Genomic DNA, 22,181 nt, shown 5'->3' on the forward strand with positions numbered 1-22,181 from the left:
AGAATTTTCAAAATCGGTTCATAAACGACGAAGTTATCCGTGAAAACCATAAAAAAAATATACGGTCGAAATGAGGACCTCCTCCTTTTTTGAAGTCGGTAAAAATGGAAAATCGCCAAAGACTGATAAGGAGGCGTCTATTGACCCGCTGTATTACATTACAGCTAGCCGTGTTGAAGAACGTAAATCGTTCACCTTCCAGGCGGACTTTCATTCAGCCGTATTTGATCCGGCTAATTGTTGACCTGCATTACAAAACGGCCCTGTTCTTCTATCGTGTGGGTAGTGAGGTGGATTACCAACCTCAGCAACCCTGGTGTCAGGGTTATTATTGAGCCGCCAAAGGCCCCTGACATGGCTCGACGATTACTCACACCAGGAAGTAGTAACCGGGACCAACAGCTTAACGTGCCTACCGAAGCACGGATCATCTTACTTTTTGACATACAGGTGATCAGCCTGTAATGTCCTAACCAAACTAGGGTTCACAAAGTAATTTTTGTGATGTGTCCCCACCGGGATTAGAACCCGGGACCTCTGGATCGTGAGCCTAACGCTCAACCACTGGACCACGGAGGCCGATAAAAATATTAAAATTGTCTGTTATCAATACTTTACCTTCTCACTCAACTGTAGTTAAACCAATAAAAGTTGTATTGTACGTTGTTTTAAATAGGTATTATAAAAAAAGTTACAACTGTTTAGTCGTGAGCGTGTTATATGTTGCAGCTGTTATAATTACAATGTTCGATACTTAAGTAGGTACTCGTACTTATTATTTTATATTTATTTTTCATAACTTCGACTCCGCAAAGACGTTGCATCTCTGAACGTCTTCTATCGCCTATATTACGGGGAATCCTCTGAAGAAGTGTTTGCTCTTCTCCCACCCTACCTCTTTCACAGGTGAGCAAACAGTTCTGGATGATGACGATGATGAGATGGAAAGGACTGGGTGGAAACAACAACTTATTTTCCCTTAAAACCGACGGGCGCTACATTATTATGAGTATGGCGATCGAGAAAAAATGTCTCACTGAATCGTCCAACGATCGGGCAAACAGGAAACACCCAAATATGACTTTACCTTTTAAAAACAAAAGCCGACAGCACAATAAAAACGTACTTTAATTGTTACCTTGTGCCAGTTCAAAAGGATTAACATTCAGAAATTGCAATTTTTATAAAAGAACCGAAAAGCGTGTTTTTGTCGCCACTTTATCGGGGTCAATGCAACTTCATATAATATTAATAAGATAAAAATAGCGACACAAAACGCACGTAACCGGTTTACGACGGAAGACTACATTCTATATAATGTCATAAACAACAATAAAATGTGATTAAGTAAGGGTCATTAATAAAACATCAATTTGCACACGGAGGTCGTTATGTTATCTACACTTGTTGATTGAAAACGATTACAAAGAAGAAGAAATTCCTACTAAAAATAAGCTGAACCTTTTATCTGCTTTGTTTTTAATTAATTTGTCTTGTGAACTATTTAGTAAATTAAATTAAATTGCTTTGTGATCGTTCGATCCTGGTGATGTATGCTTTCTTAATCTAGACAGATTCCAATTGGTTCATCTAGCGTATTCAGTATTCTCCCGGCCATGTTATCATATCACCTACATACAACCGGATGAGGGCTCTGCGCTCCCCGTTATATCGCTCGAGGTAGTCCGTGGTCTAGTGGTTGAGCGATGGGCTCACGATCCGGAGGTCCTGGGGTAGATTCCCGGTGGGGGGACATATCATAAAAATTACTTTGTCGTTCCTGGTTTGGTTAGGACATTACAGGCTGATCACCTGATTGTCTGAAAGTAAGATGATCCGTGCTTCGGAAGGCACGTTAAGTCGTTGGTCCCGGTTACTACGCACTGATGTAAGTAAGTAGTCGATACATGAGCCATGTCAGGGTCCTTGGGCGGCTCTATAGTAACCCTGACACCAGGGTTGATGAGGTTCGTACTCCGCCACGTCGCCATAATTTACTTCTATAGTTGTCGAAGAAGCGCCACCGCATACTTACACGTGCGTCCGTATTCGTTTTGTATAACCATCTAATCGTGCACTTAACCAATTTAAATCCTCTATCGTTATACCCAGAGTAAACAATGCTTAGTAATTGCCTATAATTTTTGTTTCACGTCATTGTGTGACATAGAACATAATATATGTGCAGATGACTCACGCTGCTATAAACAGGGCATGAGTAAGCACCTGGATGTAATAGATACCTAAATAGGTGCCTAGGAACAAAAGGGGCCGTGGTTTGTACAAATTACAAAGTACAAGCAAGCAGTGGCTGCAAGTTGTCTTTGATTACTTGTGGCTCTGCCCACCCCATTAGGGATTACGGGCGTGAGTTTATGTATGTATGTATGTATGTACAAAGTGTTCGTGTAGGTCAATAACACGTAAGCTGTGATTGGTTGAAACCAAGAACTCCTGTTAATTAGGATAAATACTGCCTGATTCTATCATCAGGTGTCGCTACTGTTCAGCGTGTGAATTTGTATTGCATGTAAACAAACCACCTAAGTTAATATGTGTATGTTCATTCTTGTATTTATTAACTCAACAAAATTTTAACACTTTAGTAATTATTTACGTAAATATGAATCAAAACAATCCAAAGTGTAAATGTAGAGGTTACGTAATGGTGTTTAACAAAGTATTAATAAATATCTTTTGCCTAACCTTCTTGCCTTAGTTCACCTCGTTCGCCTTAGGCATTTGTGCCCCTTTATTTGTGGGTAAATGCTACTACTTATGTATCTTATTATGCAATGCATATTACGAGCATATCCTTCAAAGTTGCTTTGCGTTCAACTAAGGCTTCAGTCTTTAGTACTATTATTTATTACATGTTTATTTACTAGACGCCCGTAATTCCTGATGGGGTGGGGGTAAACAAAGGTACAAGTAGTCAATCAGCAGGCAACTAGCAGCCATTTTTAATTCAAAGTTCTGAGATGGATTCTTCTCTTTGTTCCACTCTTATCGCAAGTTGGTGAACATCAGGGCTATTCTTGTTTTGTAGACTGCAGCTCTCAAAATCGTGGTCATGATGCAGAACCAATCTCTCAAGTTTTTTGCCAGGAGTGCCGCCTCCGGCTAATAATTCTTTTTCCAGAGATCTTCCGCTGGATCTTATGACGTGACCGAAATGCGACAATTTCCTGCACTGTTGTTGTTCAAGTGTATGTATGTGGCCTCCTGTAGCCTAATAGAACGGCAACTCTCCGCTCCCCACCAGCGTCTCAGCTAGGTTAGTTAGGTTTACCTCCCCCCCACACCCGGACATAGTTTACACTTGAATCGTATGGTGCCAGACGTCACACACACAGATGCGCGTGTACGATAATATCAATGTGTAGTGTCTGTGGGAGGTTGTTTGTATCAGGTGTCTGGAGTGTGACGTTTATGCCCAAACCCATAATCTTTGCTAGTTTCATCTACATTCCTGCACAGAATCTGGAGTGATTCCAAATTTCAATTGTCGTCGGAGATGGATATGATAAACTCTATGGTTAACAGGTGAGATAGTCTTGTCTGTGACTTGTGATTGTGATTCTCTGTACGGTTACGAGCATTAATATGTATACACTTTGATACCATGTCACATTAACTTTTTTGACAAATTAAACCGCAAGTCTCACTAAATGTCAAATATGATAGTGCGACAGTGGGTACATGATATTGCTCATTACTGTACGTGATGAAGTTGTGTCTGTGTCAGGTATATTGCGACTTTCTCATGCAAAATACGATGTTGCACAATTATACAGACTAGTTACCCGTACCTTTCAATAGAATACAAATAGTCTAGAATGTTTGACTAAGGACACACGTGCAAAGAAAACAGTGCTCAGCATTTGAGTCAAGCATTTAAGGCACATTCATGATGAATATGCTTCCTTTATAAAGTAAATATAACATAACACAAGGTCACGACTGTATCCCAATAAGGTAGTTAGAGGTACATCCATCGGAAGATGATCTAAGTATCCACACCTCACCGAGCTATCTGTTATGGACGTGATAGATAGAATGGTCGAGCCAAGAGAGTTAGTGAAAACTGCACCTAAGTTAAATTAATAACTTGTAGCGGACCCAACTAGTTGGCCACCTAGTTCCGCTCACATGCAACAGATGGCGCCACATTCAATAATGCAGTCTTCAAGCGGTCGTGAAACGCGGTATCGAAGTTTACACAGCAAGACGCATTTATACAACTTCCAACACAGCACTGTCGGATCGTCGATCCCTAGTCACACTACCAACTTGTGGCTAGCGGGGTATAATGCTCAGTTCGGTACCCCGAAAACATCCTTTGGCGGCAGCACATCCTTGCCGCCAAAAACTCATTAGTGCAAGTCCGGTATCGGGGATCAAACCGTCGCGTCGCTTCCCGTTTGAGACGTATACCACAAAACCATCATAACTGAATTGAAGTTTTGGGCCGATACTATTTAGTTTGCCATCGACACGATAAGAAGAAGATTAAGTACCTAAATATAATGTAAATAAACAATTATACTTGGATTAGGAATCCATAATAGCCCTTTTCGGAGAACATGTGCGTGGAAGAATGAAGTCAAGAGCAAACCCAACTCAATTAAAAAAAAAACATGTGACTTACATCAAAGTGTCGCGGGTTCGAATCCCGGCTCGGACTGTAAACCACTAAATGCGACTTTGTGAGTTTGAATTCATTTTTGGATTATTGAAAATTGATATAACGATATAACAGAAGTTGTGCCCCCGGCTACATATAAAATAGGCTCGCTCCCGTACGTGCAGTCATGAGCAATATAATGTATCCACTTTAGGACTCTGTCGCACTAACATATTTGACATTTAGTGAGACTTACAGTTCAATTTGTCAAAAAAGTTAATGTGACATGGTACTAAAGTGTATACATATTAATGATCGTGACCGTACGCGTACATACTATATGCCTACCCCTTCGGGCTGCAGGCGTGATGCTACGTTATAAACAATTATTTCGCTACACTTGGTATGTGGAAATATGGTTTTGGGTGGTCCTTAGGGCAGCGTCTCAGTAAACTTTGGGCGGTCTCTCGTATAATGTTACTTCGATTGTGCAAATTTTGTAGTGAATTTCTTTAAATGTGTCGTCATAATAAAATAATGCTGATGATGTTTATTTTGGGATTGGATTAGGCAAGCAATTAAGTAGAATTAGCTCGTGTGAAGTTTTTCTTTAGGTTAAACAACCTTATGATTTATACAGAGTGTTAGTGACGTCGTAACGAAAACTTTGAGGGAAGATTCAGACCTGAGTATATATCAAATGAAATTTTCCATCGCAAAAGTATGGAACGGAAAATAATTTAAAAAACACTAACATTTTCATTGTAACAGGGAATTCCACTGGATATAACTCAGAATCATGGTCTGAAACGTCCCCCTCAGTATTCGTTACGATGTCACTAACACCCTGTATGTACATTAACGTTCAAAAAACCTCATGATGATGACCTCCGACCGATATCGGCCATGGCGACCACTTCGACTCCTAGTCGGCACGACGCTGATGCCCTCGAAGATGGCTTAATACCTAATACTTCAAAATATTTTAAAAAAACAAGAGAATCCTTGCTAAACATAAACATGCGGTGTTTCGATTTTTGATCAGAAGTGTATAAGGGGTTCTATGGTATATATTTGCTTCCAGCCCAGTACATAATTAGAAAAAACATACAAAATACAAAACATACACATCAACACTTCTTCCTATGTGTAAAGGTTGTTAGAAGAGATCGTTATCACAACAATAAATGTACCTGTTGTGTCTTCCACTGTTATTATGTGATGTTTTCATTACATTTGTCCTTTGTTTGCAATCAAGTAAACTTGCATTGTAATATTTGTAATACAAAGTCATTCAATTTCTACACCTACTCGACAAGGTAGTTTGTAAATGAAGAAAGTGATAAATCTAGTAGTTGTTTAAAAATACATGTAAGTGAGTTTCCTCGCGATGCAATTAAACAAATGACGTTTGAGTATAGGCTAGATGACAATCTAGATATATGAGTATTTTTTACGGCCTCCGTGGTCCAGTGGTTGAGCGTTGGGCTCACGATCCGGAGGTCCCGGGTTCGAATCCCGGTGAGGACATATCACAAAAATCATTTTGTGATCCCTAGTTTGGTTAGGACATTACAGGCTGATCACCTGATTGTCCGAAAGTAAGACGATCTGTGCTTCGGAAGGCAGGTTAAGCCGTTGGTCCCGGTTACTACTTAGTGATCGTAGTCGTTACATGAGTCATGTTAGGGGCCTTTGGCGAATCTATAGTAACTCTGACACCAGCGTTGATGAGCGTTGGTGCACCTCACAACCTACACGATAGAAGAAGTATTTTTTACATTTGTCAAAACGTGTCTATGGGAATGTAATAACCAGTTATGACGTGAAAGGGTTAGGTCTTCGGATATCGGTGGTTAATCTCATTACCGTTAACGCAAAAGTATCCTAATATCTTTGGTCTTTTTGCAAATATTCAGTTAGAACTTACGATAGTTGAAAACATAAATATGATGTTTTTGCGGTATTGATATTGACTTCCGGTGTTCGAAGAACTACCCAAAAAAAGTAAAACGTTTTGTTATGAGTTGTGCTCTAATACTGGCAACATTATCGTAACATCCGATCGGATATTACAACCATGCGATATCCGATTGCTCCATGAAGAAAGTCCCTAAAAATACAAGTGAGTAAACAACAAGTCTCTTACTGCATAGAGCTTCACTCTGGCAGTAATGGGTGTCTAAGACACGACAACCGGTTGCCATAAACCATAAAGTTGAAGTTGAAGTAAAGATCTTCACAAAATGACAAAGTAATTATTGTTACCCAAATTATAGGTGACAACGGCATGCAATGGACTTACAGCAAAGCTAAGCTGGCCTAAATCTAATTGTACAAAAACACGCAAAAATTTAAAAATAAAAAAAAATATGAATGCGGCCAAGAATGTGTCAGGTTCGCGCAGTTTAGATACGGCATCAAAGCCATATAATAAGTACATACGACATACATACATACACACCCGCACTCACAAAGAAAAAAGTAAATCATCATACAATGTCACGACCGGTCATTATCAAGGTATCTGTCAATCGAGTTTCCTTAAAGTGGCAATTTCATAAGTATATTTTTTTTATTTATTGTAAGCCCGGAAAAGTTATGGAACCTCGAAATTGTATTCATTGACTGGTTTCGGTAAGTAAATACAAGAGTAAAAAACATACTGTTACTTTTATGATAGAATCAATTTTACTTGGGTTTTAAACGCCCCCATAAAAGCAGTGGAGCAGCGTGGTGAAGTAGGTATGTTCTATACTCCTCCAGTATGAAAGCCTGTGCCCAGCAATTAGATATGTGTGGGCTGATTATGTTTTTGTTAATTAATACTTTTATGATTCAATCACCACATTTGCACCACAAGTTTATCCATGATAATTACGTTGAATAAATGATTCTGATTCTGCATATTCTTCTACCAATCATCCACCACGGTTCACCACGTGTAAACATCTCTTTTTTACCATTTACCATGGCTCAGTGGTAAATCGTAAGAATAACCAGGTGCCTGTCAGTTAAAGTCCGAAATAAACGTATATTGAAAAACAATTGGGACTTTTATCATCATAATTTGGTAAATCTAAAGATTTACCGTCTTTCGGGATTTTGCAGTAATATATACACATAGAGAATGCTTGCCTCTCACTTTGCTACGCATGCGTGCCAATCCCGCGTAGCAAATCCAGTACAAATCGCATGGGAATCCGTTTAGATTTCTTGCGCTTAGCCGAACTTAGCTTAGGAGACAGACTTATACTTTAATTTATACAACGTATTGAATATTTGACTAGATTTCTCTATCTACACATAAGAAAAGTCCATGTTTTTCGTCAAATAAGTTCTGTACCGTCGGTGAAAAGTAATACAACTCGAGTTGTATCACTTTTGAGTTATTAGCACACACTTCATGTTCAAAAAATTCTCTTTCTTTCTGTCTAATTCTCGTAACTGTAGCTATTATAAATACGGAGATAATTTTTGTGTTCAATGATATAAGTACTGTTTGTGAAGGATTCATGCTGTTATAATACGTGTAACATAATTCATCTTAACTTGTATTAAAGTGAAATGAAGATTTTCATCAAATATTTTGGTGTAAGTAAATGCAACTCAACATATATTAAAATACACGCAATCCTTGAATTCTCACGGTCCGTGTTTAATGATATAATTTTAGTTGTAACATCAAACACCAAATTTATTTTTTCGTGAAAAGTAATATAAATTAATATATATCAAAATATTTCAGAAAATACGATCTTGGATATCAATAACGTGTCGTGTATAATGATACATACAAGTTCGATTCCATGCGCCACCAGTGTGTATCCTAGGGTGACCTCCGCATAAACCTGTCTATGGGAAGACATTTTGTCTAGAGCCACAGCAAACCATATCTGATCCGCATTGCGAATGGGTATAGGTTAAGTTAGTACTTCAGACCAAACCGTGTTTTTTCTCTTTCTGCTATAGCCACCTTGTAGTACTTAATTACAGTACCTCAATAAGTTGTGGGTCCTGATCATGGCGTCGTTATCACCATGGCAGGGTTAGTCAAGAGGTACTTGAGATTTGTCATAACTGTCGTTAGTCTCCTTCCCTTAGCTCGAAGCATAGCTGTTTTACATAGTTTTCTTGATTACATGCAGGTTAAGCGGTGGCAGATTGAACGATGCCTTCATTGCTAAGGAGGTTGTAGACGTGAAATAATGGCTCCAAATATTATCGAGCTCCAATTAATATGCAAACCATTCAATACACGCTGGTTAGATCTTTGATGCAAGCGCCGGTAGTGGTATTTTTGAACCTACACAGACGTAGATGATCGTACGTACTTTTGGGTTTAAGGTCCTACTGGGATCCAGCTCGGCATCGGCAGCATCGGGATCTGCCACATCTTCTCAAGAGAAGATTACCAGTTTCTCAAACACGTTGAATGGTGTAAATTTGTCGAGCTTCCTCATTTTTATAAAGGGAATAACTACTCTGAACTCTTGAGCACCACCAGTAATATTTTTTCTGTATTTTGATTACATAAGAGAGAATTACGCACAGGACTGTGAAAAATGGAAAGAGAAAGGGGAGGCCTTTGCACAGCAGTGGGATCTTGTAGGATAGATTAGATTAGAATAAATAATTGGCAACGCCACGGGCACAACCCCTTAATTAAACCAGGTCACAAAGTTTGTAAAAATCCCAGGAGGTATTTGAGCTTCTGAACAGAGTTAGTAGGCTTACATACTCAATAAAAGCACGCATAATGGACCACTTGCGTTTATGCGGAAAACTGAGCCCATTAAAATAACATTACATATGGGACATTCGAGTATTCATTGGGTCAAGTAAGGGGCCTATGGCGGCTCAGTTATAACCCTGACACCAGGGTTGATGGGTTTGGTAATTCACCTCACAATCCACACGATAGAAGAAGAAGAAGATGGGACATTTGCCCATACAAACATGTTGTGCCGACCCCACCTAGAGTAAGATAAGGGCAGGTGGATGATGATGATATAGTGGAAAGTTTGCCCACTTCACAATAGTGGTCCATACGCGAGGATACGCGGACAGTCCCCCACGTGTGCTTACGTGTAGAGTTTTGCAGAAACGAGCTCATTTAGCTTAACCATAACAGACCATGGTAAAGGTTATAAGACCTACCCTGAGGATAGCCCTGTTGAACCTATAGGTTTGGAGGTGAACCAATGATCTTCATTTTCACTATCTATTCTTATCGTCAACATTGATTCGACTCCGTTTATCGTTTTGTCAATGTTGCGGGCTACCATTAGACCGGGAATTTTGATAATTCGAAATATCGAATGTTACTTTACTTTAGGGAATTTTGATTGTGGAATAAGTAGTGATCTTTTAAATAGTTTCAACAGGAAAGAAGTTACCGGTTTGTGTGATTTTGGTTTAAAAGTACGTAGGTACATCACCTTTATCTTCAGGCCATACTGCCAGGCTAGCCTGAAACATTTCTAATGACCAGTCTTAATATGATTTCTCTTACCTTCATTTGTTAGAGGGCAAAAAAGTGGTTTTGATTAGGGGCGTAGTGTAGTGGACAAAATGTGTTTGTAGCGGGCAGCAGTGGTGGTTTTGACCGGTTATTTATGAGTTTTGAGAGTAAAATCATAACAAAAATATCTTATTATCGCCACCTTACACTATATATACGTGTACCATCTTTATATGTATTTATTTCTAGAAATTCGTAAAAACATGTATCATTTTACACAATAAAACCGAAAAAATAAGTCATGTTAAACCACTTGACACAAATTCGTTATAGTTTATCGTTTGTGTCAATTGATATAAGTTACGTTTCTTTACTTTTTAAAGAAAATAAATAGAATTTTGCCTTTCTACAACTTTATGAAATAAACTTTCTTCCAAGACATTTTGTTTTTTGTAGAATAAGACTGTAAAATTATTAATTGAAATATGATATATCAACGATGACTTTTGTATAGTTATGTGTGTAAAAAGGTATAACTAGACTTGTATCAATTTACACAGTATAAAAGTTGGTGTCAACTGATACATGTAATTTATTTTGATCCTCTACCATTTCTGTTTAGGTTCTAAATATAACTAAATATTAGAAAAGAAACCTTCCATCATCACCTATTGACACATCTAACTTCTGTTCCATTATTCCTTATAAGTCGCGAGCTAGAATGTTTTTAACTTTAAACTCGATTTTCTCAAAACTTGAATTTTGGACTTGTATTACTTTTCACCGACGGTACAGAGTTAACATTTATTGTAATCAAATGCAAATTACATGTATCATTGTAACCGAAGCAATACATTATACATTCTAGTACTCACGCGAATTAAATAACGTTGTTGCTAACTTAAAAAACAAATATAATTACGCAAATTGTATTCGTATCAGGTTTTGTAAATGATAATCCGACTAGACTGTGCTCCGAGTTTGAAAATTAGGTTTTGGTCTCCAGACGGTAACCCTTCCCGCATAATATATTGGAATATGTAGGACTATATCGCTAATTCGCTTAAGGTCACGGGTTCGGGCTTCGGGACTAGGTAAAATGTATGGCGAAATCGTGGCGCCGTCCACCGTGGAGCTATTTACACAGCACGCTTCCGATACCCGAACCCGTAACGAATCGGGTCCGATGGATTGGCGATTAGGGACTTTATTGTAGTGGGTGTGGTTTATTGAAAGTAGCGTGAAGGATGCTACACCGACAAGAGCGTGGCTCTTAAATTAGTGATGAGTGTTGTGGTTTATTGGGTAGGTGTGTAGCGTTGGTAGAACGCCTGCTTCTCACTTTGAGATCGCAGGTTCGAATCCCAGCACGGACCTAAACCGAATTTGTTTTCGCATTCATGTTTGGATCTTAAATAATTATCATTTGCGGTGAAGGAAAACATCGTGAGGAAACCCACATTCCCGAGAAATGCATTTTCGGAGGTATGCGACCTACCCTTTATTGGGCTGGTTTGCCCTTCACGGGTTGGAAGGTCAGACAGGCAGTCGCTTCTGTAAAAAACCGGACCTGTCAAATCTTTGGTAAGCGGACCCTTTGAAAAACGGGACAATGCCAGGGAGATGATTGTGGTGGGTCATTCTCGACAGCAGGCACGCGGGACAAGTTATAATATGCCTAAGTACTAAGGTTCATCGTGGTTGTTGTGTTAGTATAGATTTTTTTTTATATTGAGTAAAAAGTTGTAAGGTTGACATGGTTATAAAATGGTATTATCATTTCCTGCCGCTGCTATTGCCATTGCCACTGCCTTTCGCTCGCGTACTTAGCCGCTCTTTAAGCGGAAATCAAAGGTACGCTCAACAGCACGTATTACGCCGGTTGACATGTTTTTGTACAAAATTCGTCTCGCGCGTACGTAAGTGGTTATTACATTACCCTGTCCATCGGGCTAGATGCGTGACGCCCACGGGTGGTTACCATGGTCACTCCCCACCAGCTCACTCGAGATCGTGGTTACCATGGTTACGCCCCGCCGATTTGCTATTAGACTACACAATCTGATCGGCAAATCCGTGACCTTGACGCATCTAGCCCGGCGGACAGCGCAATGTAATAACCGCTATTGAAACAATTCCAACCTACCAAGAACGATGAGATCGGAGTATGCGCTTTAACTCGACCTCGGTCCAGTGTGCATTCGCTGGGTCCGAGTTGGATATAATAGACCAATTTTCATTATACAGGGTGTTAGTAACGAAATTTGAGGCCGTGATTATGATTTCTGATTCAAAATTTTTGTGCTTTTTTAAATTATTTTCAGTTCCATACTTTTGCGACGAATAATTTCACTTGATATTATATCGGAATCATGGTCTGAATCATCCCCCTGAGTATTCGTTACGATGTCACTAACACCCTGTATAGGTACCTATTGCGTCGACCAACCCACGATTCGAATTCACACAAATACGCTTCCAGGGAGTAAGAAGCCTTAGGGCGAATCCACATTACTCCGATTCTTATCCGATCCGAGTCCCTCAAATGACGGATCTGGAATGGCCGTCGAACTATTTCTACGTCCATCGGATATATCATATGAATTTTCTACTGTCCGTCATTCTCGGACTTAAATCGGTCAAGGATGTGGTGCGAAAACGCCCTTAGTGTAAGTGTCCTCACCATTAATTACAGCAGAATGTAAACACTCGCTGCCTTAAACAAGTAAACAGCGTCTGAATGTAAATGTTTGTTGTTCCAGCATGGCCATTCTGGACGAAGCTGGTGGTGGTGGCGGTGGGGTTCACGGGCGGAGCAGTCTTCATGTACATACAGTGTCGGCAGTACCTGCATCTCTGCAACCGCTGGCGGGCTCACAATAGGTACGTTTTTCCCACACGTAAATATGCGCTGAGGGCTAACCCTGGACAAAATTTAAGACAACAGGCTTCAGGGTGCCCAATTAGGGGCGAATCTCGGTTCAGGGTGTCATTTTGAGAGAACCATTGTTTCGTAATGTTCCAGTAAAGCATCGCGGCGTCGGCGGGGGCGGTATCGACGTCCTGATAATTATGTTTGCTGGAGCGAGCTGATTGGCCGCTTCTATGACTAAAGTAATCGGGTCGTTGCGATTGGTTGGATATTACGTGTTTCTTTCCTAATGGTTAAGTGTAAAATTCAAATTCAATATCGTTCATGTCACACCTAGATATCCTAGAATATTTTGTCTTTTTGCAAATATCCGATTGGAACTTATGTATGTTAAAAGATGCTAGAATATTCTCGCAGTGACACGAGTGATATTGATCAAGTGCTCTGAAATTTACTCTCGTATAACTATTAGGACAGGAAAGAAGCACGAAGTATTTTATAATAAGCAACGATTTCCGCCAGGCTATCAAAAATAGAATAGAATAGAAATTGTTTACTATAAAAGGACCCCACACACAAAAACAAGATAATAACACCACTTAAACATTTTCATAAAACAATCACAAAAAGCATAGAGGATGTTCATTAGAATGATCATAAGGTGGTGGTGAACGATCTGAGATAAAAGGGCCTCACTCACTCAGCATAAGTCGCGGCGTGAAATATTACAAAATTATTTAAATAGAACATAACAAATATTATCACAAAAATGTATACATCAATTCTTAATGTCAGTATTATAATAGTATTAAATGTGGGTACTAGGTATAAACAGTAAGCAAATATATACCTAATATAAACAAATACGAATTCATAAAACATGTAAGTATCAATCTTCTCAGAATCACAAGTATGTATTGATAAAGGTAAAGTTTGCATTAGTCACTGTAAACAATAGGCATTCCTTCGGCCCCTGATAGTAATGTTATGCGTATGAGCTGGTGAACTGTTGCAAACAGTATTACCAAATGTCTGAGGAATATTTAAGGAAACTCTACAGGCATACATAGAAATCAGAATCATTTATTCAACGTAATTATCATGGATAAACTTGTTGAAGGTCAATGTAACATTTTTGAATTTACGTCATTTCGCAAGTAGTTAATGGTTGAGGAGAAGAATTGACAAGAAACTGCAACAGCAACACATCTTTCAAATAAAAAAGGAACACATTTAATATCAGGCATTTTTATCATTTAGGTAATCATTCATCTTATAATAAGCTTTTTGTACATAAAGTTGTAAGCTTTAAAATTTAAAGCTATATGATTTAAAGTTTAAATCATACATACATACATAAAATCTCGCCTATTTCGCACCGGGGTAAGTAGAGACTATGGAATTCCATTTGTTTCGATCTTGACACACTTCTCTTGCGTCCTCCACATTCATTAATCGTACAGACACATATAAAGTTACGTAGTCCCTAATGGGTGGGTAAAACCAAAAGTAACTCAAGACCTTTGCAGATTTTGCAGCCAGTATTGGTACGAAGTCTTACGTTGGATTTGAGGAATTGTATAGCGCGTGACAGATCTTCAGGCCTAACATAATCATGTTGGAAAGGAAACAGTCCCTCTGTCGGTTTTTACAAGATGCCGGGGAAGATAGTTGAAAGCGTGCAGTTTTGTATTCGCTAATTGACTAGATCCAAATGCAGACGCTCTTTTTGGTGCAGGCTATCTGTCCCAAAGCGGTCAGCTCGTAGTCAGCGGTCGGTCGTAGAAACCAACAAATTGTCTTCGTTCCTTGATGGTCAACCTTATATGGGCGACAGGCTGACTCATCTACAGTTTTATATCATGTCCATTTTCGCCATTCTCGGACTTGGTACCACAACTGGCATCAAGTTCCCTTCTATTCGCTCATGAGTCTACAGAGTTTGGTAGTAGGTATGAAAAAGAAAACAGCCGACAGGAAGGACACGTTCTTCTGAACCTTAATTCCCATTGAAGAGAATGCTATACTATTCCTTCAAAGTTAACACACGTGGAAAAGTACTCTTTATTTTCTTGTCTATTTACAGAATACTGCTCATTCAAAATGCTCCAGAGAAGGTGCCAATGGGCGGCGGGTCCCCTCCGGTGCGGCATAAACGACGTGAGAGGAGTGCGAGAGGACAGGTCAGCATTTTGTATGTTACAGGCGCAAAGACCTCTTGAAAGCTAACAAAAAAATGCAAAGTATTCAGAGAAATGCATATCATACTCGTAATAATGAAAATTGCATGCCGATCCATTCAGGTTCTGGAGGTCAACCCAAACGTACAGAAGACGATTTTATACTACGTATTGTTAATAGGAGCGAAGTCGATCGACAAGGAACACGTTATTGATCTTAGCCACGCTAATGTTTCACGTTTGACAGTTCTCGAAAATTCTGAAGTAGGACTGTGTTTTCCTACTAACAATCTTGATGTATTGACTGATTGTTGACGATATTTATTGCAGGTAGTAGCAAACATCGAACCGCCGCCGCCACCGGCCGCGTTCCACGAAGAAGATGAGAGCGGGGGCTTCGAGACTTACCGCGGGAATCCCAACCGGCGGCTGTCGGCGCTGGCGGACGAGCGCCTGCGGCCCGACCACGAGGACGCGCGCCGCTCCTCCGACACCAGGCTCGCGCCCGCCGGCGGGGCCGACGACGCGCCCGCACACGCTGAGGTGCCCGCTCTATACTCATACCCTACGTAACACCTGATCTATTCTAGACCGGCTATGGGACTCGGTGACTATTCAGGAGGTGAGATGCACGCATTTTGTATATACAAAATCTGAAGTCAATCTAAAGGCGTCTAAAAGAACATCAATCACCCAAAGAAACAGAGATGGACGCGGTAATCCCTCAGACGTGAGGTAATTGGTCTTTATTAATATACTCCCACATTAGTCTATAACTATTCGTCAGGTAGATATTGAAACCCTCTGGAGCCGTAACGCTTTACGAAGCCATAGAATTATAGTTTACAATTGAAAATAGAATCTCAATTTGCCGTGCGTGTTGTGTGATTCAATGGTGTATGTCGCGCGCAGGGCGGCGTGTACCACATCAGCGTGGACCCGCTGGAGGCGGACATCCGCTCGCTGCTGGCGCTGGAGGCGCGGCGCGAGGCGCGCGCGGCGCGCTCGCTGCCCAACCTGCGCGCCAGCCGCGAGTCGCTGCTGCCCGCCGCGCCCGCGCCCGCGCCCGCGCCCGCGCCCGCCCTCGCCGCGCATGCGCACACCGCCTCCTGAGGCCCGCCCGCGCCCGAGCCGCTGCTGCTCTACCCCGACGACACCGTCTACTAGCGCCCGACCGCCCCGGGGACGCCCGACCGTTCCCGGAAACGCCCGAACTCCCTCGAAATGCGCCCGAACGGACCCCGAGGACGATCGGGTCCCCGCTGTGAGTGCGCGAGCCGACGGTACGACGTGGACCCTAAATGAAGAGGCTCGTATTGCTAGTGATGTTGGTTCGAATGTGTATTTTAGGTGTGAATAGGTAGATGTGTAGCGAACGTAGGTGAAGCGGGTTGATTCGTGTTCGTTGGACGCCGGGCGAGTCGCGGGCGCCGTCTTGTGTACATAATGAATGGACTAGCGAACTAGACGAGAGCCCGGTGTCCCGTTGAATAAATGTTAAAACGGTTTATTGCCGACCGAAGTATGCACTAGGCTCCAGATCCGTAATGTATAAAGAATCAATTATTGAATGCCTAATTCGGTAGGATCGAGTCTATTGAATCCATGATATAAATCCGGTTTATAAGTAATCGCTCGTCGCTAACTTCTAGTGCGCTCGTTTCTGTCGCTTGTCGACATCCGTACTAATTTTTGGGACGATTTCTGCGTATCTATGTACTCAAATATTACAGTAAATAAATCAAATTATACATTTAGGTTAATTTCGTATCGTATTTCTAGCGTTACTCATCGCAATAGGAACAGTACCTATACAAAAATACGGTATATTTTCCTCTTGTGATGAATATCACTAAATACTTGCTTAGTATCAAACTCATTAACATTTGAAATAGTATGGAACTGTCGATTAAATGTTGTGTAAATATATTTCTATTCTATTATAATCAATTAATGTAATAATATTTGTCAATAAATCGTCCCGAGGAATAGTGGTATCCATCGCAACGTTGATCACACACATTATGGTGCATCTGATAGTAATACCTGAGTAGGCAAACAGGAAGCTTCCCTGCAACATACGTCGATTTTATAAGCAGTACCAGTTTATACAAAAACTCATTTATGAGTATACAAAGTTGTAGATGCAGGTAAATAAGTCTACTCAAAATTGGGTAGTCTCCTAGGTCAAAGATGATTATGTAATTCTGATTACTAAAGACAGATCTAAATGTGACATAAAACGTTTTCTTTTTACTATTTAATTTTAATAAAGAAAAATGTAATGTGAAATGTCGCACTTATGACACTTTGACATGTTTTTCCATTACGTCACAGTGTGTTTTTTCATACAAATTCCATAGTAATTTCGTGTTTTGACGTTTAGTAAAAAGTAACTGATTTGACTAGTTGGAAACTAGCCTGTTGTGTCCTAAAATCACACCCGGGCACTCCATATAACAATCTTTTTTTTACTGGGTGCCGCCGGTCGCGTAATTATGCGAGTGAGACACAGCCTGCGCTCTTTCCCCTTCTCCTTAGCGGCTTAAGCCGTTTAAGACTAAAGTAGGACCCAGAGGAGGTGAGGTTAGCGCCCGATACGAATCGGCGCGGGGTGGAGAATCACCGTTCTATACGTAGTATTATTCTTTATTCTATGCTAAAATGGAACATTATATATCTACCATTTTATGTATAGTTTTTTGATCCATACTACCATAAAAAAGGTTACAAGCACTACAGGAATTACTATCAGATCTATATCCCCTACGAATCAACTAGACACTTCGCTAGTATGCAATCCCCTTGACGCGATGTACCTAGTTAATTTACACGGGTTATACCTATGTGTGTGGTCGCCCTAACAATATATAAATATACTCAATGTGCTGTGCAATGTGCGATCAAGTTTGTATATACTAGAATGGAGTATGTAAATAGTTGAATTACTTGGATATATTGATATGACTGGGGTCAATGACCTAAACGTTGTAATGGGAGATATATCGGCGCTAATTTACGTATATTCAAATTGGTTTTTTGAATTTCTACTTAGAAATAATACAAGAGAAGTAAAGAGCGTGTACAATGTCCCGTTATTGTTTCTATGGCGTGGATTACGCAACCCCGCGCAACGCGACATACGTCGCGAGTTTTAGCATCGACTTTTATCGACGCGTCTAGCATGAAATCTCGCGTTGTTTGTGTTGTTAGTCTATGTAGCGGGGGCTAGACAGGATAAAACGTCTCCATCCCTTCAACTAAGGTACGAAATCCATTGCAATTCAGATACAAAATCAGTTTCAAAATCATCCGGAACGAATATAAAATCCCGGACATTGTAATTTGACGTTGTAACTCTTTTTATATTGCGCTTAATATCACATTTAATGAAATGTGTGTAAATATTGATATATTTGCCATTACATTTTACTCTCGCATAATCGTTCTTAATGGTATACAGCGATTTCGCGAGATGTATTGTCCATCGAACTATATATAACCCTGAACTTATAATCCTTATTTTTACTGAGGTTTACATGAAATCATGAGGCAAATTGTGTTATTTTATAAATATTCTTCTTTATCTACTCTTGTCTCTAATGACTTAATGAGAAATCTGGGGGGTTAAAAAGGCCACATCGAAGCAATTCATCTTAAAAAGCAATAATGCAATTTGACATTTGCGCATATAAAAGTAAGTGCGCAATGCACACAAATGTCAAATAGCCATATTGCATTTTTAGATGAATTGCTTCGATGTGGCTTTTTTAACCCCCTTTTCTCCTTTATTTACTTGTGATTCACTTTATTGTGTGTGTCAATATATGCACTTAGTCGGAGCATGTCTGTTGGGATGCAGTCACTGTACATATATTTTTTTAATCGGTTACTTTTTCGATATTTTTATCGTTATTTTTTTTTTTACTAAACCGGTACTATAAAAATGCTATCACAGTAAAGGTCGTTCAAACGTTACGTCAAATGAATTTCTAAATACGTAATCTTATAAAAATGATTTCAAGTATTCACTTTTTAGTCACAATATTTAGAATGATAATTCCTTGTATTGTGTGTGGCTCACGAAATAATATATAAAAGTTTTTATGGATTTAGAATTTCGGATTTTACTTGTTATATATATCTAAATAATTTATCGCGATTCATTTTTATAAAATGTATAGATCTCGACATATATATATAAATAGGCATGCTCCGGTGGAATTGTCAATTGTCATTTTACGCATATCTTCATGGCTTGGAGATTTTGACATGAACGCGTACTCATATTTATAGAACTATCGAATCTCCTCAGTTTGCTTCTCTTCACTAAGCTCTCTCTAGTTAGTAATCTGTAAGGAACTCTATGGTTTCCCTTCGATCGTAGTCTGAAAGTACTGGATTGATTTTGGTTTACACGCGGCGACGGTCAAAAATCTACGGTATTTCAAAGCTCACAGAAATGATTACAAAATTAAACGCTTCACACAAACTGCCAAGAAGCATGTTTCAAATCACACGCCGGTTTCTATTAAGTAATTTAAATGAAGTGCAATAAACTTGTGCATTTATAAAGCATTTAATATGCTACTTTAATTCGGAAGCTTTACGTACAAAGAATCACGCTTGACCGGTTATTTGCGCTGTTCAAGTTATTCTCTTGATTAGTTTATGTAATTACTTTAAACAATTTTACGACGGCCTGTTGGTTTACTACTCATTTGGGATGGAATATTCTGAACTAAAATTAATTATACGACTTTGCTATAGCCGATTAATGCTCTTTGCGTGTATGGTTTACGTTGACGTTTTAAATGATTGCAGATAACTAAAGCAACATCGTGTAATATTGTATATACATTAAACTAGCAAGTAAACCAGGTGTAGCACTACCTTAAAACACTTAACATGTTTCAGTTGTATGCGAATGGATGTGTTGGAAAAATCACAAAAAACCGACGGTGTGGTAGTTAGGTAGTTATTAAATATTTTGGATATTTGGTGCTAAATGTAAGAAATCAGTCCAAAATTTAAGTGTTACGTTTTAGCCCTGAGCCGAAGACGTTTGTGTATACTATTCATGATTCGATACATCATTTTAAAGCCTTTGTCAAATGTCGGTCTATTCTAACATAACATAGCTTCACGTCTGTATCCCTGGAGGGTAGTTAGAGGTGTATACTGCATAGTATGCATACCTACTCTTCGCCAGCTATGTTATGTCTCTAGCAAGCGCTCGAATATGTCATTTTGTTAGTCTATATAGCCGTGTCTGCAGAGAACCTTGGGCGTTTTACGGCGAGTGTTTATCGCGTAGCGTATTCCTCATTTGACAGTCCATCCATATTTTACAAATAGTCACCTTACTAGTCGAGCCGTGTTTGAAAATATTAATCTGTAAGGTTTTGTATAAAGAATCCGCGTTGCCCCTTCACACTTCGGTCTCAGTCTTGTTGGTTTGTACTGTACATTATTTCAACCCGACATTGTAAATTTTATTGTATAATAATACCGATAATACCTGGTCAGTCTTTACATTAATAAGAATAATTGAGCTGATAACTTGAGTGCCAGAGGTGTGTCAAATATTGCATGCGTTGAACACTTATTTTTGTGTACTTACTTTGTGTATTACATATCACAATTTTGTCGGGGTACGATGTGTAAATAATCGCTTTTAATAATCATTTTATTGCTTGTAATATTGGCACATCTCCACGGCCCGTGTGCTGAGTGCTGGCGTTCTTAAAATGTTTGTGTTATTGGACGTTGAAAAGATGTAGTGCCTTATTTAGGGATTCTTAATATTGTTATCATTTTAACGTTTGGAAACTCCTCAATTGTAATGTTTGCAACGTGTGATGACTTGCGTGTTGTAGTTGTGTGATTTTTGTATTGTTTTTACGCTCGGCGCACGCGGCGGTACTCAGGCCTGTATATTGTGATATAAGTTGTTAAGTGTTTGTTTTTGCTCAAAATTACTTTCACCCTTGACCTGTGTACTTATCATTCATGAAATTTTAAGACTGTATTTTATTTTGTTGTATAACATTGTTAGTTAGCTCCAGGTTATAAATATAGTTATTTTGAGATTCATAATACTTTTATTTTTTATCTATTATCCATCGTTACTTATTTGCATTACTTATTTATGCAATCTTTCAAATGAATAAGAAGTTTATATGAATTGGTTCCAAAAGGATCGTGTAATATAGGCTAGGGAAATCAAACAAGGTGTTAGATAAAAATAAATAATATATTTAATAAAGTTGATCGAATTTCATACTCGTAGCACGACCAGAGCTCGGGTCGAAGTGACTAGACTGTACACTCAACATTTCACATGATACATAAACAATATAATTTCTGTACAAACAGAAAATCAACACTTAGTAATAAACGTTACATTGCTACTTAATAAATATAAATTATATCACTAATACTCGAGTATTAGAATCATTAAATCCACCGAAAAGTAATAGTACACACTGCCAGGAGCATTATTATAGATAGCCTCCTTAAATTAATTTTGTTAGTCTTATTTCGTTGCTATCCAACAAGTCTAAAGGCGCCTTCGTCTAACCGCCGTAAAACATTCTAAATATCAGTCCTTTTTGTTAAAGGCATTAGTCCTCTGTAACGCATGTGATGCGCTAAGCGACTTAGCCCAGAAACTTTGCACGATGTTGATATTGCCATTATGAAGATGCATATGGCGGCAAATATGAGGTCCGCACTAGAATTCCGTGTCACCTAGAACGTTGTACATCAGACGCTTGAATGAATTCGACTGTTGAATGTGCTCTTCGTGTAATGAATTTACCTGAAAAGGGAAATCGGTTTAATTAGTATGAACTTAATATTATAACTGACTGGTTTTCACTACAGCGGAGAGATGAGCAAGAATTGACTAATCAGCGCGAGGTAGCGACAGAGAGTCTTCTCTCTCACTCTCTCACGCGCTGTGATTGGTTGATTTCGCACATGTCCGCTGCGCTTTTCCTCTCCGCTTTGATGAAAATCCCCCGAATATGTAAT

General features: G+C 39.3%; 2 protein-coding genes across 7 annotated transcripts in view; one reads left to right on the plus strand and one right to left on the minus strand.

Annotated features, from left to right (window-relative positions):
- Nucleotides 1-16,256, plus strand: part of LOC126366931 (uncharacterized) — a 39,510-nt gene extending 23,254 nt beyond the window's left edge. The window contains exons 4-7 of the mRNA XM_050010275.1: nucleotides 12,854-12,974; nucleotides 15,050-15,146; nucleotides 15,474-15,686; nucleotides 16,056-16,256. Coding sequence (XP_049866232.1) covers nucleotides 12,854-12,974; nucleotides 15,050-15,146; nucleotides 15,474-15,686; nucleotides 16,056-16,256 — 632 coding nt within the window. The remainder of the gene's footprint in view (nucleotides 1-12,853; nucleotides 12,975-15,049; nucleotides 15,147-15,473; nucleotides 15,687-16,055) is intronic.
- Nucleotides 16,257-21,380: 5,124 nt separating this feature from the next.
- Nucleotides 21,381-22,181, minus strand: part of LOC126366836 (PDZ and LIM domain protein 3) — a 45,139-nt gene continuing 44,338 nt past the window's right edge. For all 6 annotated transcript variants that reach the window (XM_050010144.1, XM_050010142.1, XM_050010147.1 and 3 more), the window contains one exon: nucleotides 21,381-21,966. In XM_050010144.1, coding sequence (XP_049866101.1) covers nucleotides 21,880-21,966 — 87 coding nt within the window. In that variant the 3' untranslated portion in view covers nucleotides 21,381-21,879. The remainder of the gene's footprint in view (nucleotides 21,967-22,181) is intronic.

Source organism: Pectinophora gossypiella, chromosome 5 (assembly GCF_024362695.1).
Source record: "Pectinophora gossypiella chromosome 5, ilPecGoss1.1, whole genome shotgun sequence".
Taxonomy (NCBI): domain Eukaryota; kingdom Metazoa; phylum Arthropoda; class Insecta; order Lepidoptera; family Gelechiidae; genus Pectinophora; species Pectinophora gossypiella.